We start from the raw sequence: 17613 nt of genomic DNA on the forward strand, positions 1-17613 counted from the left end.
GAGAGAGAGAGAGCGATAGTTGACTTGTCACGATCAAATAAATTCAAAGTTAGATCTCGAATCTCGTTACACTCTTGTTATTCTAGTTTAAAAGTTATATCATAACCCAATGTTTGCGGTACGTTTTATTATATATATATTGTATATTTATTATATATATTGTAACTCGTCACACACTCGTTTTGTACATTGGCCATATCGGAAATCGTTGATAGGAATTCACTTGATGAGTTTTTTTTTCATGAAAACGTTTGTTTCGAAAGAACATCACTATTTTAACTTCTATCGATTGTACAATGAATTGTACACATCAGTTAATATTTCTTTGTGTGTAACACAATTTCTTTGAAACGTATAATAATATAATAACAATCGTACAATTAAGATATTAAAAAAATTATCCCTTTCATGCGAAGCCAACTAAATTTTTGTTATTCCTATTATGACTTAGAAAAAAATAATTATTATCTATAATTACAAAATGCACATGTGTAATCAGAGATGTTTTGTCGAAGTAATTACATTAATTACTTTATCTTTTTTTATCAAGATTATGTTTATATTTCTCTGATTCTAAAAAATAAATGAATTTAAAAAATAATAAATTACTAGCTTCTTTGACTATAATTTATTTCATATTTTGCGGTACAAACATAAATACAAATGCAAAACAATGCAGAGTCTCTAAATAAGAGTCGCAGGTAATAAAACAAATAGAACGATAATACGTATACGCTTATCATTTTTAGAAGGCTGCGTTATACATCAGTTCTAATTTTGCATATGCCACTGTGTGGTCTAAACTTCTACATGTTAATGCGGTGACACGAAAGTAAAGCGAAGTAATTTTTGTTGTTATCTGTTAGCACGAAAAAACGACGTGCAAACGAGGCCTCAGTAATAGGATCACCGTATCTCACACATATAAATAATTCAACGTTAGTTAGAACGTTAGTTTAGAAATTAATTTATCATAATATCTTATGTCTAAATGTATTTATTCGGAAAATACGTTAATGTTATTCCGAATATCTTTCGAGTAATCTAATTATCAACATTTCTTAGCAGAAAATATTTTTATTTTGCATTTCTTCTCATTAAGGTTTTACAGTTGTCAAAGATAAGATTATTCAAGGAGAAATGATTTATCTCGTTTGTTTTCATGAATTTTTAAAGCAAGAGATAATTATCAAATCGCAGATGTATTTGTTTTAATTGCATTTTTCTACATCCGAGATAAAAATAGACGTCTGATTTCATAAAGCGCATATTATTGCGCATAATGTTTTATTATTCTATCTTTGTTTAACATTCAGTGAACAAGAATAAAATGATACATCACGTACTTCACGGAATGCAGCCAGAATGCGCTGAAGAACTTTATTATTCAGAACTTAGAAAGAAAACGGAGAAATTGAATATATCAGGAAACGTCTACAATTGAGCGAATAAATCTAGACTTTCATGTGCAATTTTTGAGAATTAATTACTTGGAGCGATTGAAGTGCTTTTTGCGCCACTTTGTGCAACAAAAAACTGATTTACACTGATTTGGCAGACTGAATATCATCAATTATATATAGCATAGGAACTGGGAACAAAGTTCAAAGGTTCGTTCGTCTCAGGTTGCTGTCATAAATAATTAATTTTGTTTGACGTTATTTTTCATTATTTATTGAGATTTCAAGACTTTCTTTTTTCTGATTATCTCCATTAGCACGATTTTGCGTGAGAAGTGCTGAGAAAGTATGGTGTATGTTTATCGTATTTCGGCGATCCGGAGTGATCGAGGTCAAACGCAGATAACATCCTTGAACTTCGTTTCTGTCAGCCCTTATCTATTTTAATTTTTATTAGGGCGAAATCTCTGAACAAAAATTATATGGCGTTTCACTGAATTCACTATGTTGCAAACGATACTTGCATTTGAGCCGAATACGCAAAAGCTGTAATTGTATTCAAAAATTAGATACCGAAATCCCTGAATTTCTTAGCTCCTTGAATTACGAATTGAATGTTTTAAAAATATGTTTTTAAAAAATGTTTTTAAAATAGTTACAAAATCAAGATAAAAAGGAAGGTTTAATTGTAAAAGAAGTTAATTCCCCAATTCTCTAATGTTGTAAATGCAGTTACATTCATCAATCATATTTAATAAAAATGGCAAACTTTGTTCTAAAATCTTTTCTTCAGCTACGAAGCAGTCAAATGTATTCTGTTTTTAATAAATAAAAATTATATTTCTCATGCCATATTATACACGTTTAATTAATTAAAACAATTACTGATAGCTTGAATGAGAAAAATTATACAAATTTTTTCATTCTCGCCAAAAGAAATTTCAAGTAAAGATAATGATTTTTGTCAATTTGCGAGAACAATTGCTTATTCATCTTATTCTATTCGTTATATCGTCTATTCGTTATATTTAGAAGTCTTTTGTTAGCTAAAGTCAAACGATAATATATTGTAATATGGATATACAGTACACATACCAATTTAACCATCGCAATGCTCATTTAAACAAAACAATATTCTTATCTATTGTTCTGTTTGGCATACTACACCATTATGACTCAGAATAAAGAGTGATGAAACATTTATTTTGCTGTTCGTAAATGGATTATCCTATGATAATTGAGAAATGTGCATATCATTGTGGACAATGTTATTGTATAAAATGAGATCACTTCATCAATGAATTTATGCCCATTTATCTACGCGAGATAAAGTGTGCCCAAACAATGCCAATTTCCGAGAGGAATATCCTCTTTCACAGCGTGTCTAACAGTGCCTGTTGAATTCTCAGCAGTTTGAATAACATTAATTTATAAAAAAATTCTTAAAAATATTTTTGAACAATTTTAATAATATATTTATTTTAAAAAACGACGATTATAATTCTCTTCTATGGAATGTCACCTACATTCAAAGTCTTCTTAATTAATTTATGACATCTATAAAAATCATACACACACAATTTCAAAGCAAGAACTATACAGTAATGATGTACTTTAGAATTTATAAAATGTAATTTAAAATGCAAATAATATGCAGTTGCTAAAAAATCATAATTAAAAAAATCATAATCATATGCAGTTTAACATAATTTACATTGCGCAATATTGAAAAGTTTCAATCCGATCAACGGATTCATTGGACAATGAATGTGAATGTCAGGACCAGCGTGCGTGATGAGCAGTGAGCACATGTACCACAGGATTTTCCATTATTCAATTTCGCTTTGTCAAATGGAATTTTATATAAAAGCAAAAGACAACTGATCTGCGTCTGGCAGATAAGGGCGTTCAATTTCCTGGCAATTTCTCAGCTGATCGCTTCTAGAATCAAATCATGAGAGTCAGTCACGATTCTCTTCGAAATTCATGAAAACCTAATCTCGTTTGACGCCCACGAGTAGATATTCGCATTTCTCTCAACAGCACGAAGTTCGTAAAATTTGCGCAAATCTTTTGAAACACAAATTTTATGAATTGTATTCACTGATATAAATACATCGAAATATGGATTGCTTAACGTTGCCAAGATGTCCCCAATTGAATGTTTCATCATTTTACAAAAATATTGCCGCGCGTCCGCATTTAATAATTTTATTAATATTAAAAATTATAATAGAGTATATCGAGCAATGAGAGCACCAATACAGCGCGGAAATTGATGCGCGAAAAAAAGTATATTTATCAAATAATATTTACATAATATAAAGATGTACAATGATTATCGATACCACCTTATTTGCCGCCTAATCAAAGAAAGTAGTACCGACAAATCTTTATATTATGTAAATGTTATTTGATAATTATATTCTTTTTACGTATCAATTTCCGCGCTTGATACTCTCATTGCCCGATATACGCTATTATAGTATTTAATTTCGGAGCACGAAATTGCTCTCTTTAAATAATTAATAGTATATTTAAATTTTATATTTTAAATTTTATATTAATGCATGAATTTAATGAGTATGCTAGTGTGTGTATCTTTATGTGTCTACCTACATGCTTTGGGAAATTTTCCTTATAAGATGACTTCAATCGAATATGAAATTTTTAGAATTTTAAGAACTAATTATCAGAAGTGTAGGATTTTCTCATATGAATGCTACTCAGATATTATTTTATCCATGTCGTTCACTGAATGTTAAACAATGATAAAATGAGACATAGCACTTGAGTGATAATCTAGAACGCGCCCTAGTACATATCAGTAATTGTATCATTACTACGTAACGTCACATCTTTTTCTCCGTACAAGGCTACAGTTCACTTAATACTACAAATGCTTTGAAACATTTTTGATTAATCAATTAGTAAAATTCTTTCTTTTGATTGGTCAATAAAATGCTTTGAAGCATTTGTAGTTTTAAGTGGCGGCTTCTATTTGAAATTAACTATAAAACAGACTTATGAAAGTTTCCGTATTAATTTGATCCATTATATGATAGGAATAAGTGTATCCGCAGTTGAACTAATGACGCAATCTAAATCTTTATTAAGGTTGATTAAAATTTTGCAAAAACTCATATATTTAGCTTCGTTGTCTCTTCAATTTTTCCAATTTTTCGTTGATTACTTCGCGATAAACAATCGTTATCAATTGCTTTCCCAAGGAGAGAATCAGTGAATATGCTAATCTCTGTTGAATACGAATTTTTAGCAAGGAACTTTTTTGTACGTACAATAAATATTAATAATATTGTACGCACAGAAAAGTATTGTACATTAATAATGTACAATAAATGTTAATAATATTTATTAAATTGATTATCAATTTCACAGTTTAATAAAAAGATATTATTCCAAAATAAATATTACGAGATCTATTTGACGATAAAACAAATATTTTTTTAATGCTTATATAAAACATATTTATTTTCACGTATTTCACGTAGATTTCTGAAGCTTGTTACGAACTTTACGGTGGATTGGGACAAAATCGCATTTTTTTTAGACTCTCGCGGTTTCAAGTAACAATCTTCTTATATTGCACGCTTACCAGGTCGAGATTTATTTTCAGAACACGTTTGCAACCTGGGAACATGTCTCAAGTATATCTATAATAAATAATTGAATTTTCACTCCAACGAGAGAAGATAAGGGATCGATTTATCGATGTTTACTCGAGCGTGCCGATACCAAATATTTCATGGACGATTGGTCGATGTTTCCATCACGTTCTTTTGCAACATTTACTTTTCGCGTGTTTAAAAATATAAGTAATGCGTTTCGTTTTAGGATAATACGTGTAACAAAGTCCAAGAATGTGTAAAATTTTAACAAAGAAGTATTTCCGGTGGAAAAATTTCAACTTAACAGTAGAGAAAATTTCATTGAAATGAAGAATTTTTTAAATTGTTCTAATAGCTTATAAACTGAGCAGTGCTAATGTTTAGCGAAGGCGTGTTTAGCAAAGAGCATAGGTAAAACATAACTATAGTTCATATTTGTCAATAGTGATAGCGACACATCGTTAAGTAGGTCAATGTATATGTAAGTTGATGGACGTTATTCGGTTTGTATTGATTTTTCAACATTCTATATGGACAAGTTAATGATTTTTATATTAACTTCACTTTAATATTCAACTTTTCAACGTGGTTTCTTACATATGTTTTTTAGAATGTCAATTTTCGCATATATAAGACGTAGAAATAAAAATATTAACATAATGTTAATTTGATCATTATTAATGTAAAATATTAAATTTTCTAAAATTTTTATGTTAGAATTTGTTTATATATATTACATGATCAAAAAAGGTTCCATTAATTTTTCGTGAATCAGCCTTCAATCAGCATTGAAAAATATATTTATTAAATTAATAAGAGACAGTCCAACATAATTACAAACTTAATGAATCAATAATATTGATTAATAATATTGAATCAGTAATACTGACGTACGCATCAATATTTTCACAACATTACACGATCAGTGTTATTGAGTACGTTTCAGCTCATTCAATTTTATGTACTTAATTGTGCAAATGGAAATATGAATGCGTTCTTTCGACAGACATTATGCAATAAATTTATTACTATAAGTATCAACAAATATTGACAAAATTATATTAGGTGTAATAAAAAAAAATCCATTATTTTTCCATTCATGCAAAAATAATGGATTTCTTTTTACTACACCTAATATATCGCGTAGTAGAGTAATGATGGTGATCCAGACGTCTTAATTCTCGAGAATTAGTATCTGTTGTCTGATAGAGGATATTCCCTATTACAGAACGCTATATGTTCAAGAATTAAGAAATATTATTACCATCAATATATTTATATCAATCTATCAATATTAACCAAATATGATCAATAATATTATTCAACATTTGTTAATACTGATAGTATTAATCGTATAAGATCCTTACATAATAATGATAAAATTATATACATGTATACATTCTTAATTCATCTGTGACGAATATCTCTTATCAATTAGTCAAAAAATGAATGAATGTATTTCCATCTATTTAGGTCCAATCCTGAAATAATCGTAATTTTTAATATCTCTCTCTCTCTCTCTCTCTCTCTCTCTCTCTCCCCTCCCTCTCTATCTCTCTTTTTCTGAATAATATTAAACTGTAAAAAATAAAAATGCATAGAATATGTGAATATTGCTCTTGATAAAGATGTCATTGTCCGCGCTTAGCAAAAAAAAAACTTATATTACTACAATTATTATTATATACTGATACTTTTTTTAGAGAATTACATATTAAATAAACGACATGAAAATCCTTTCTATTTAAAATAAATTATAGAAATGACATATTATTGACATTTTATCATTGTTTTAATATTAAATTAGTATTAATGTTATAGCTATTTGTGAACATTTTCTTTGCAGTTTGTTTTCCTATCGATCCCCTCGATAATTTGTTGCTTTTTTAAGATGTATTTCTAACATTCACGAATATATTTTGTCTAGCAAACAAAAAATATGATACGAAACGAAACTTGTTTTGACAAGACTTGCGATTGCAGACGTCTTGATGACTGTTAATATCAACACGTTACGCAAAATGTTATTAATCGACAAAGATAGAATAATTGATCAGAAATAAAATGAAGTGCTTATCGAATAAAATGCATGATCATTCAAATTTTATTACTCGTTAAATTAAGATATATTATAAATTTTATATATTTGTATATTAAATTTTAGAAAAAGAATAATAATTTCAATTATTCTATAAAATATCCTCATCGATTAATAATTCATTATATCAGTTTATTACATTATTTATGATTAATATTTGCAAATTGTGATTATATCGTGAATGTTTTTTTCAGGTCTAAGCGCTTGTGAGAGGAAATCTTTCATATTCTTGAGGAAGGAATTGCCGGTTCGCCTTGCCAACATCATGAAGGAGATTCATTTGTTGCCAGAAAACTTACTGAAGATGCCTAGTGTTGGTATTGTAAATAATTTATATATCACATCTTTTGAAGAAATAATACACTTTGAAAAAGTCGATGTCAACGATGCTACTTTAGACAAGTGAGTAATGTAGATCAAGAATTTTTTGGAACAGATTTCAATATTCGCAAACATCATTCGCAAAATGCTACGAATTACTAAACAGAAATCTTGGATTTCTTACAGATTCTGCCAAGCTCTAATAAAAATACGAAATAGGCATACCGACGTTGTTCAAACAATGGCGCAGGGCGTTTTGGAACTGAAGGAATCCCACGACGTGGATATTCAGACTGAAAACAGCATTCAGTATTTCTTGGACAGATTTTTCATGTCTCGCATTTCCATTCGTATGCTGATCAATCAACATAGTAAGTTCATCGAATATTTCTTGAATAAATTTTAGTATAAGTTGTATTTTATCGCACTTTATTGATGCTTTTTTTTATTATATTTTAGCGCTCCTTTTTGGTGGGCAGTTGAACGGGCACAGTAGACACGTGGGATGTATAGATCCATCCTGTGACGTGATCGGCGTCATTAAGGACGCTTATGAGAACGCACGATTTTTGTGCGATCAATATTATCTGGCTAGTCCGGAATTGAGAGTCAAACAGCATAACGGCAAGTTTGAACAAAGTTGATTATATTAGTGTTAGTAAGTAATTTGAGACAAATAATTTTTTATAGAGATAGATTATATGCAGTTTTATAATTTCTACCATTATCTTCATATATACTTGTTGTATGAATACAGAATTATGATTATGTATGTATGATTATGGTTATATTTTACTATTCGATAAGATTATTAAGTAAAAGATAATAACGATTAAAGCTCAGTTCTATCACGTAGGATTAACTTCAATCTCGATTTAATGTACTTTTTATCTTTTTTCAATTCTGAGAATAAAAAAAAGATGAACAGTAAGTTAAAAATGAGATTAATCTTATATTGGTAGAACCGGTCATAATTGTTACATGATGATCCATTTTTCAGAACTTGAACGCAGTAGTGAGATTAGGATTATTTATGTACCGAGTCATTTGTACCATATGTTATTCGAACTCTTCAAGAATAGTATGAGAGCTGTGATGGAACACCATGGATGCGACTCGGACAATTATCCGCCACTCGAAGTTTTACTAGTGCGCGGAAAAGAGGATATTTGCGTGAAGGTAGAACGAACCGTTTCATTAATATGTCAATTCCTAGACAACATATAATTAGTTCACAGTGAATAATTATCGCCGATTTACAATCTGCTTTCCGACAGATATCCGACAGAGGTGGCGGCATTCCTCGTTCACAAATGGACCATTTATTTAAGTACATGTATAGTACTGCTCCACAACCGAGCAAATCAGATGCTCATACGGTACCGCTTGCAGGATACGGTTACGGTCTGCCTTTATCCCGATTGTACGCCAGGTATCTGCACGGCGACATCGTATTGCTCAGTTGTGAGGGCTATGGAACAGATGCTATTATTTATCTAAAGGTAATATTTAAACTTATCAAAAATCTTCAAGATTACATCTAATGAGAAACACTACATGTCATATATATTACGCATAATTTTGTCTTGGTTGTATTTTATTGCGATATCCTAACTGAAAACTTACATGTTCAGGCTTTATCCACCGAGGCAAATGAACTATTGCCGATATTTAACAAAACCTCGTCGAAGTTTTACCGCACACCGGTACCCACTGCGGATTGGAGCAGTCAATGTGGTGGTGGGATGGCAACGAGGCAACTTAGTATGAGTCACACTCAAGGCCACAGACTGCCTCATGGGATGGAAATCACTCATTTATAGCAAAACGCGATCGATGCGGATCAGAAAACGATTGAGTAAGTAATTTATAATAGTACGATGTATACTCGCAATCGTACGATGTATACACTCTTCTTTCCCTAAAGCATTCCTGAATTTACTTCTTTCTTTTTCAGAAAGTTCTGTCCGCGTATAACAAAGGATACTTTAATAGGAAAGCTAGATCTGTATTCGAAGCCAGAACAATTATTGAAGGAATATTCTCTACAAATATGAGAACAATTGGTTATTAGATGAATAAAACACTAAATACATACTGGCCAAAGATAATATTGATAATCTCTTTTTTGTGCCGTAATTGCATTACATATCAAATCAATTATACAGATTTGATGATTGAAATTTTTGTTTTTTATCAACACATTTTTTATGGTGCAAAAGTAGACCAAATTCAATCAAATTATCTACTATGTGTTCTAGCGAAAAAATTGTGACAGGGTTTACAATTGATATAAAAGGAAAAAAAAAGTGAATTTGATAATTTTAAACAAGTTACAATTCGTTTTATAATGAATTGTTACAATCCAAACAATTGGATTGCGATTATTTGTAATAATAGGCTTTGTATGGCGGAATGTATTCGATCATCTCATAGTTAGTTATACTACAGACAATATTAGCATTTCAATTTGAGATAGCATTTTTTGTTACATTATAGCTCTGAATGTCGAACGATGTATGCTGGACCACGTTCTGAAATCTGTTAAAAAATAAAATTCTTCTGTATCTATACAGAGCAATAATATATGTTAATAATATATATTTTAATAATAATACATACTTATTAATAATGTATATTATAATAATAGATTTTTTCTAAAGATTGAATTTTTAATATCGAACGTTTTTATTATATTCCTTTTTTTCATATTATGTTTTTTTTTTTATTTTATTGAATAATTTTCTAAAAAAAAGAATTATTTATATTGAATATACTTTTTAGATTTTAGAAAGTTGTCTAGAAGATTAATGCAGGCGTCCACTTCCAATCGACTGTATGAGATACGTAACAAATTGCAGACTGTGATGTAACATGAAATTTTGATTTAGCTGCTAGAAAATTACATCTGTTAATGTAAGCATGCACAAGATGTGCATGTATAGCAGATAAATTATAATTTTACGGCTATATGCCTATTGTTCCGTACTATTACAGAGAAAACTGAGCGAAGAGAAAATACTCTTTCGCTAGAATAATATTTTATCTCGCAAAAATTTATGGTCAGCTAACCAATCAGTTACTTTTTAATTATATGTTCTATAAGCAAATTAAACTTATACGGATCAAAATTATTTCTTTGCGAAAATTTTGGTACGGATCTCTGCATTCTGAGGTATTTGTGTCATTGGTGTCTTTAACTTTAATTATATTTTGATAATAATGTTTCTTTTTGTATAAAATAGTACATTATATAAAATAGTACGATGTAGAAAAAGGTAATCAATGTCAATAATTAGTATTTAATTATTAATTAATTAATTTGTTTTTGTTATTAAAAAAATTTATATGATTAAAAAACGATGTTTCTTAAATTTATGAAGGATGATTATAATTATTTAAAAAATATATTTAATATTAAAATATATAATATTGTATTATAAATCATGTATTTTTTACGTAATGTAAAGTATTTTAAGATTTATCGATTTTCTAATTACTCGAAAAATAAAAAATTTACTTGATCACACAAATATCTCAGAGCGATTTTGTAATTATTTTGTAAATTTATATATAATATTGTATGATATAATGTGCTGGGAGAAGAATGTTATAAGCGCGGAATGAGTCACTTGTGAATGCTGTGTACGTTTTTTACGATGCTGCAGTTTTTTTAAACGTAACTTCGAGGACATAGATTAAAATAGTATGCTATGTATCATGAGTGTGATAATTCTTATAACATCTTTCAAAAAATGTAACGTTGACAGAGAATTCCTCTTTCTGAGCGTAATTCTAGAGATGATTTAAACAAAGAATGTTATGTATATATGCTATGTTGAATACGATGGATAAGTATGTGAATTTGTTAGTTATGACGAACTTATTCTATATTCGTGCATTTGACACGAATAGAATGTTGTAAAACATTGTTAATAAACAATCTCGGAACAAATATGAGATGTACGGATTATTTCACATCATGAGAAACTAGGTCAAGCTGTCCGATCCTTGATCACGAGTTTCTGCTAATTCTTAAGTACACATGGCATCTGTAGTGGTATAGTACATGGTGTCTGATAAGGGCCCGCATATTATCAAGGCAAACAATGAATCTAGGACGTCATGTATACGATGGTTACTTCCCAAATAACTCACATTTCATGTATGTAAATTAAATACCCATATCCCGTTACTCTTCTCTGCTATAATACTGGAAAAAACACGACGCCTATAAAAAGTCGAATGGCTGAGTCGGAGAACACATTCTGTATGTTATTCCGCAACAAAATTGATACAGGCGGCACCCTTTGAACTACTGTCGCAGAAACAGGTAAAAAGATAACTGATATTTTTCATAAATTTGTTATAGAAATTCTGAATTAATTGTATAGCATTTTTCTTTTGTTTATCTATGATTTTTCGCAAGCAAGTGATCAATGTGACTGTGTGATTCGCATATGTAAAACGATAATCGTACATCGATAATATTTACAAAGAAACTCAGGAAACAAAAAAAATCATACGCAAAAGAAGATTCGACACTCATGATTTTGTAATCAGTACACTACTCGTGTTAAACAAAATGTGCAACAAAATCTTGCGCGATATCCAGATAAGAAGGAATTATCTTGATGTAATTAGATGATAATGTCTTATCGAGATTTAATTACTCAAAGATTAACTATAATTGAGAATACGTGAATAAAAATAAAATTGCAATAACTGATCGACAGAGAAGAACTTTACGAAGACAATGGAAAATTGACGATACATATACGATAAGAATAAATGTATGTGCATATACAATAATGTGTAAAAAATTTAAAAGAGATACGAAGTATAAGCTAACGATTGACGAAAACAATAAAATGAAAATTATTTGAATCAAATGAAATCAAAGAAGAACTATATATCTAAATATAAATTTAATCAATTCCTTTTCCGATAATTTAATTATCGAAAAAAAAAACATATCATTCGTAAAAGAAGTAAAGTTGTTTTACAGAGTAAAATTGTTTGACAAGAAATAAAATCACGTTACTTTATATGCAAATAAAAATTGATTTAATAATTATTCGACGATATCAATTTCACTTCTGCCTCATACGTATTGCAAATACGTAAAATTGTGCACAAATCAGATTAACGTTGAAGAACTTCACTTTTATTTAAATCTATATAAAATTTGATTCCATATACTTGCGAAAATATATAACATCATATCATTCTTTTTAAATCGACGTTATTCTTCTTGGAATTAAATATTTCGCAATATTATTATACTTGCAATAATTTTAAATACAAATAAATTAACTTTTTCATATTAATCTCAATAATACATATATGAATATATACATATATATTATTCCAGTTACTTGATTGCAAAACCAGAATACGTCCTCATATAATCTCAAATGTAAAACAAATGTGAAGAATACATTTTGAAGCCAAAATCAAAACAACATCAAATTGACAATAGTAATGCGACGACATATTGATGCCAAATGCAGATCAGATCTGTCTCCGATAGAACCAAAAAAACGCTGTTTTTGATATTCGATTCTTGCGTAATACTATTTTTGCAAAAACAAATCTGCTTAAAATTTGTTCAATCTGTCTTCATATGATCGACATATCTATTTATTATTTATTTCTAAACTATCATATATTTTGTTGCGGAGATTGTTGCACATTTATTTAATCTTGCAGAAAATATCTTCTGAGAGATATATTTTTATAATATATTTAGAATACAAGCATTTATTTATTATAAAATTTTTTATTATATGTATATAAACACAAGCTATATAAACAAAAAGCCAGTTTAATTATAAAGCACTCGTGAATATATGTGTATGTTCAATTTAAACATTTGATAAGCTACTGAATGACTTATTGTGACATATCGTCTTGATACCTATTGAGTGGGCCACGGCTTAATATGATAAAGTCAATTCTTTTCAAGCTAATCTGATAGACAGAAAAATCCGACATGATCTTAGCTTGATCAATTGGCGCGATTTTTTTCTAAAAATGTCTTGAATTATATGTGCTTATTGGTGCCGTGTGCATCCAGTGTTTAAATACAATGAACGAAACAGTAGCTCACAATCACAAGTGTTTCTGTCTCCAAAAGGTAAACTAATTAGTGAGAGATGATTCTTTCACGCGAAAAAAAAGATTTAGTAATAGTCAGCTAAAGAAAGTCAGTTGCTTAAAATTTTGCTGTTATTGCTAAAAGGTGGTTGGCTAGTGAAGATAAAATAGATTTGCTGTTCACTTTATTAGTTAAAATTAAAAGCTTGTACTTAACATAAGTAGTTAAGTAAGTGGCAACTATTCCTCACTATTTTAGCCGCGTAACCGAACATTCATACTATAAATAATATAAATAATACTATAAATACTATAAATACTATAAATAATTTTAAATATTAATATAACAAAATTTAGTAAAATATCAAGATATAACGATAAATGAAATAATTTTCATATAATAAATATAGTCATAGTTATAAATATAGCTGTTTTCTTACTATTTATTGCGATAATAATAATTAAAAATTATATAAAGAAATAATAAAGAAACAATTACTTTTACAACATAATTGCATAAATGTTATAAAGGTCAAAGAAACGGGAAAATTTTAAAAAGTAAAATAAGAGCTTAGAAACTTTATTCAATTAATTTTAATCACATCAAAAATTTAGAGTATAATATGCCATTTATAAATCATCTCATTAAATTTATTATTCGCGTCAGTTGACGGTTCGCAATTATTTCTGAGATGTTGCCGGTTGCCATTTTACTGTGGAATATTTTTCGCTGCAGCAAATTTTGCAAAATTTTAGCAGTTAATAAATTGAGCTTTGGCAACAACGACATTAACTGTTCCTATTATAAGGATATATTTTAACTAACACAATTATATTTTAGCTGCGTTGACTATCTTTTCTCTGCGTGTATATATAAAACCAAACATCCAATCTACAATAATGATCATCAACTATTACATTTTTCTTCAAAAAAATTATATGTGCTGTCTAAATAACAAAAAAAGAATATTTACGTCGATTGATAATTAACAAAACTTGATTTCACACATTACACATAAAATTATGTGAAAAATTCGATTTTGTACAGAATCATTATGTGGAAGATAATAGTATTGTGCGCGATCGTGAGCCTGGCAGCTGGCCAGAAGGCTCTTTACGACAACTACAAGGTCTTCAGAATGATCCCGATCACAAAGACGCAACTCGAAATTCTGCATGAAATGGAAAATATTATTGATGGAGCTGTGAGTAAATTTCTTTTAAATTACGTTTTGCAAATATAAGTAATATAACAAATAGATATAACAAATCAAGAATGTCTGCAGCGAGCTTTGTTCTCGATTAAAATACATATACAAGTAACATTAATACAATGCTTGCTTTACTTCTCAAAATTACGAAATTAATTTCAGATTTATATTAAAACATGATTAAGTTTTAAAATCTTAGAAATTTTTGAGAATTCTAAAAATCCTATATAACTATAAAGTTATTAATTAGAAAATGATTTGAAAACTCAATAAAAAATAAAAAAATAGGCAAATAATACTTTAACTTCAAAATTGAACTTGGTAATTGAATTTCAACTCTTATAAGTGAGATTAAATGTTCCTAACAGTTCTCCTTCTGGGATTCTCCAAGTACCGTAAACAAATACGTGGACTTGATGGTCGCCCCGCACAAGTTGCCTGAGTTCTACGAGAAGATGGCAGAAAACGATATACCTTATCAGATGCACATCGATGATGTCCAAAAGTTAATTGATGAAACAACTCCTAAGACTCAGACTCGATCAAAATCGTTTGATTTCACCAGTTATCACACTCTCGACAACATTTACAAGAAATTGGATGACCTAGTCAAACAGTATCCCGACAAAGTGCAGACTGTCGTGGCTGGCAAAACGTACGAAGGGCGCGAGATCAAAGGTGTCAAGGTTTCCTTTAAAGCCAACAATCCTGGAATTTTCATCGAGAGCGGCATTCACGCCAGGGAATGGATCTCGCCGGCAACCAATATGTACATTCTGTGTCAATTGCTGACCAGTAACAATACAGATGTCAGAGATCTAGCTGAGAGTCACGATTGGTACATCTTCCCCTCGTTCAATCCTGATGGATATGTGTACACGCATACTACGGTAAAAGCTCCGTTTCCTAACGTTACACAAAGCGTGATTAATTTATCAATCAGTTTTATCTGCATACATTTTTTTGGACATTTCCAGAATCGACTTTGGAGAAAAACGCGTAAGCCGTATGGTAGCTTCTGCAAGGGCAGCGATCCCAACAGAAACTGGGGCTACAGATGGAACAGTAAGTATCCAGATCTTTAGCAGATAATAAATTCTCTCTCTTTCTCTCTTTCTCACAGTTAAAAATAAAATGTTATCAAACATTCAGATTGCAGGTGTTTGATAACATCCATGAAATGTCCAGATTATTCCGAAGATTTTGAAGAATTCTTAATATATTTTTTAACATTATTATAATTTAATATTTTCAGCTGGAGGTTCCAGCAGAAACCCGTGTGCTGAAACTTTTGCCGGGAGTGCACCCTTCTCCTGCATAGAAACAAAGAGCGTATCTGAATACATCAAGTCTATTTCTAAAAACATTTCCGCTTATATATCATTCCACAGCTATTCGCAATTATTGTTGTTGCCATATGGTCACACGAGAGATCATCTTGATAACTACGACGATTTGGTAAAAAAAAATTTAACATTTTAAAGTAATATCTTTCACGAAAATATTTCATAAATTAATAGAATTTTTTTTTTCTTCATTATTTTTTTCTTTATGATTTTTTTTCATATCATCATTTTATTATCTGATTAATTGTGCATCACTCTTCTTCTTCGAATTCGAAAAATTTTAATAATAATCAAATTTAGTATTATAATATCATTAATATCGGTTTGCAATAATAATAATTTACATAATCTTTATATTTTCAGTATGCCATCAGCAAAAAAGCGATTACAGCTCTCAAACAGAGATACGGAACTTCGTATAAAACCGGAAATATTGCTGAGACAATCTGTAAGCAGAAAAAGCTTTTAATTTAATTTGCTTTTCTATTTCTTTTATCAAAAATATACTTGAACATGTAATTTGTAATTATCTGAAATGATTTACGAGAGTTAAAAATCTCTTTTTATTTTTATTACTTTAAATTCTAGAGCATAATCTGTTAATTGAATGTAATTATTCGTATTCCGAGAATTGAAGTAATCATTTATAAAAAAAAAACAATTTTTTTTTCAAATTGACGTTCTTATTAAATAATTTTTTAGACATAGCTACTGGAAGTAGTATGGATTATGTCAAAGGCACTTTTGGTACACCTATCACCTACACCTACGAGTTGCGTGATACAGGTCGTTACGGCTTTTTGTTGCCTCCTGCGCAAATTATCCCGACTGGAGAGGAGACTCTGGACTCACTCGTAGCAATGTTTAAAGAGGCAAAAGCACGTGGATATTAATAAAATATTTAAAATTGACGTAAACGTAATTAATTTATTGTAAATATTTTATTATTTTGATGTATGATAATTTGATTTTATTTGACAAAGTACGAATCCCGTTTCCCCATTCTACTTTGTAATCTGACAACAACAATAAATTTTGGTATTTATAACTAGCATTGTTATTTAACGTAATAAAATTTTTCTAGTCCAATTTGAGTGAATCCATCCAATTAATTATTTAATTAATTATAGGATGACATCGCAGTAATAGCCACTATATTTATAGATTTTGACGTGATTCTCTTTTATTAAAAACGAATAGTTAGAAAAACAATATTACAATATAAATTGTAATAAAAAAATTAACAATCGTTAATTTTTTTGAATACTTTTATTTTAAAAAATCTTACACATGAGATTTATATCATGAATATCTTTTATTCAAAGAGTCTCAATTTGTACAATAGAAACGTTATATGTATTCATAGTAGTAATAATGTCAAAACTTTATGTAAAATTCACTTCAATGATCGTTGATATATTATAAAATCAGTTAATTATATTAAAGAATTCGTATCATATATAAATTTGAATCGAAATAAATATAAGTTTATGAATGCGATTTGTATAT

General features: G+C 29.2%; 2 protein-coding genes across 2 annotated transcripts in view; both read left to right on the forward strand.

Moving 5' to 3' along the window:
* Window positions 1-9643, forward strand: part of LOC108684641 (pyruvate dehydrogenase (acetyl-transferring) kinase, mitochondrial) — a 19899-nt gene extending 10256 nt beyond the window's left edge. Inside the window, exons 2-8 of the mRNA XM_018189071.1 lie at window positions 7322-7529; window positions 7635-7819; window positions 7908-8072; window positions 8449-8627; window positions 8726-8950; window positions 9083-9306; window positions 9406-9643. Of these exons, the coding sequence (XP_018044560.1) occupies window positions 7322-7529; window positions 7635-7819; window positions 7908-8072; window positions 8449-8627; window positions 8726-8950; window positions 9083-9271 (1151 nt within the window). The 3' untranslated portion in view covers window positions 9272-9306; window positions 9406-9643. The remainder of the gene's footprint in view (window positions 1-7321; window positions 7530-7634; window positions 7820-7907; window positions 8073-8448; window positions 8628-8725; window positions 8951-9082; window positions 9307-9405) is intronic.
* A 2079-nt stretch (window positions 9644-11722) lies between these two features.
* LOC108684637 (zinc carboxypeptidase-like) lies at window positions 11723-17123 on the forward strand. Its single transcript, XM_018189059.1, has 7 exons — window positions 11723-11781; window positions 14596-14752; window positions 15127-15648; window positions 15736-15823; window positions 16014-16216; window positions 16468-16552; window positions 16807-17123. Exons 2-7 carry the CDS (start codon window positions 14603-14605, stop codon window positions 16995-16997), a joined length of 1239 nt encoding a protein of 412 aa, XP_018044548.1. The 5' UTR covers window positions 11723-11781; window positions 14596-14602; the 3' UTR covers window positions 16998-17123.
* Window positions 17124-17613: the final 490 nt, after the last annotated feature.

Source organism: Atta colombica, unplaced genomic scaffold, assembly GCF_001594045.1.
Source record: "Atta colombica isolate Treedump-2 unplaced genomic scaffold, Acol1.0 scaffold137, whole genome shotgun sequence".
NCBI classification, from domain to species: Eukaryota; Metazoa; Arthropoda; class Insecta; order Hymenoptera; family Formicidae; genus Atta; species Atta colombica.

Coding starts and splice junctions, on each gene's coding strand:
- LOC108684637 (XM_018189059.1), top strand. CDS start 14,603: ATGTGGAAGATAATAGTATTGTGCGCGATCGTGAGCCTGGCAGCTGGC. Junction 15,649..15,735: donor ATGTGTACACGCATACTACG/GTAAAAGCTCCG, acceptor GGACATTTCCAG/AATCGACTTTGGAGAAAAAC. Junction 15,824..16,013: donor CTGGGGCTACAGATGGAACA/GTAAGTATCCAG, acceptor TAATATTTTCAG/CTGGAGGTTCCAGCAGAAAC.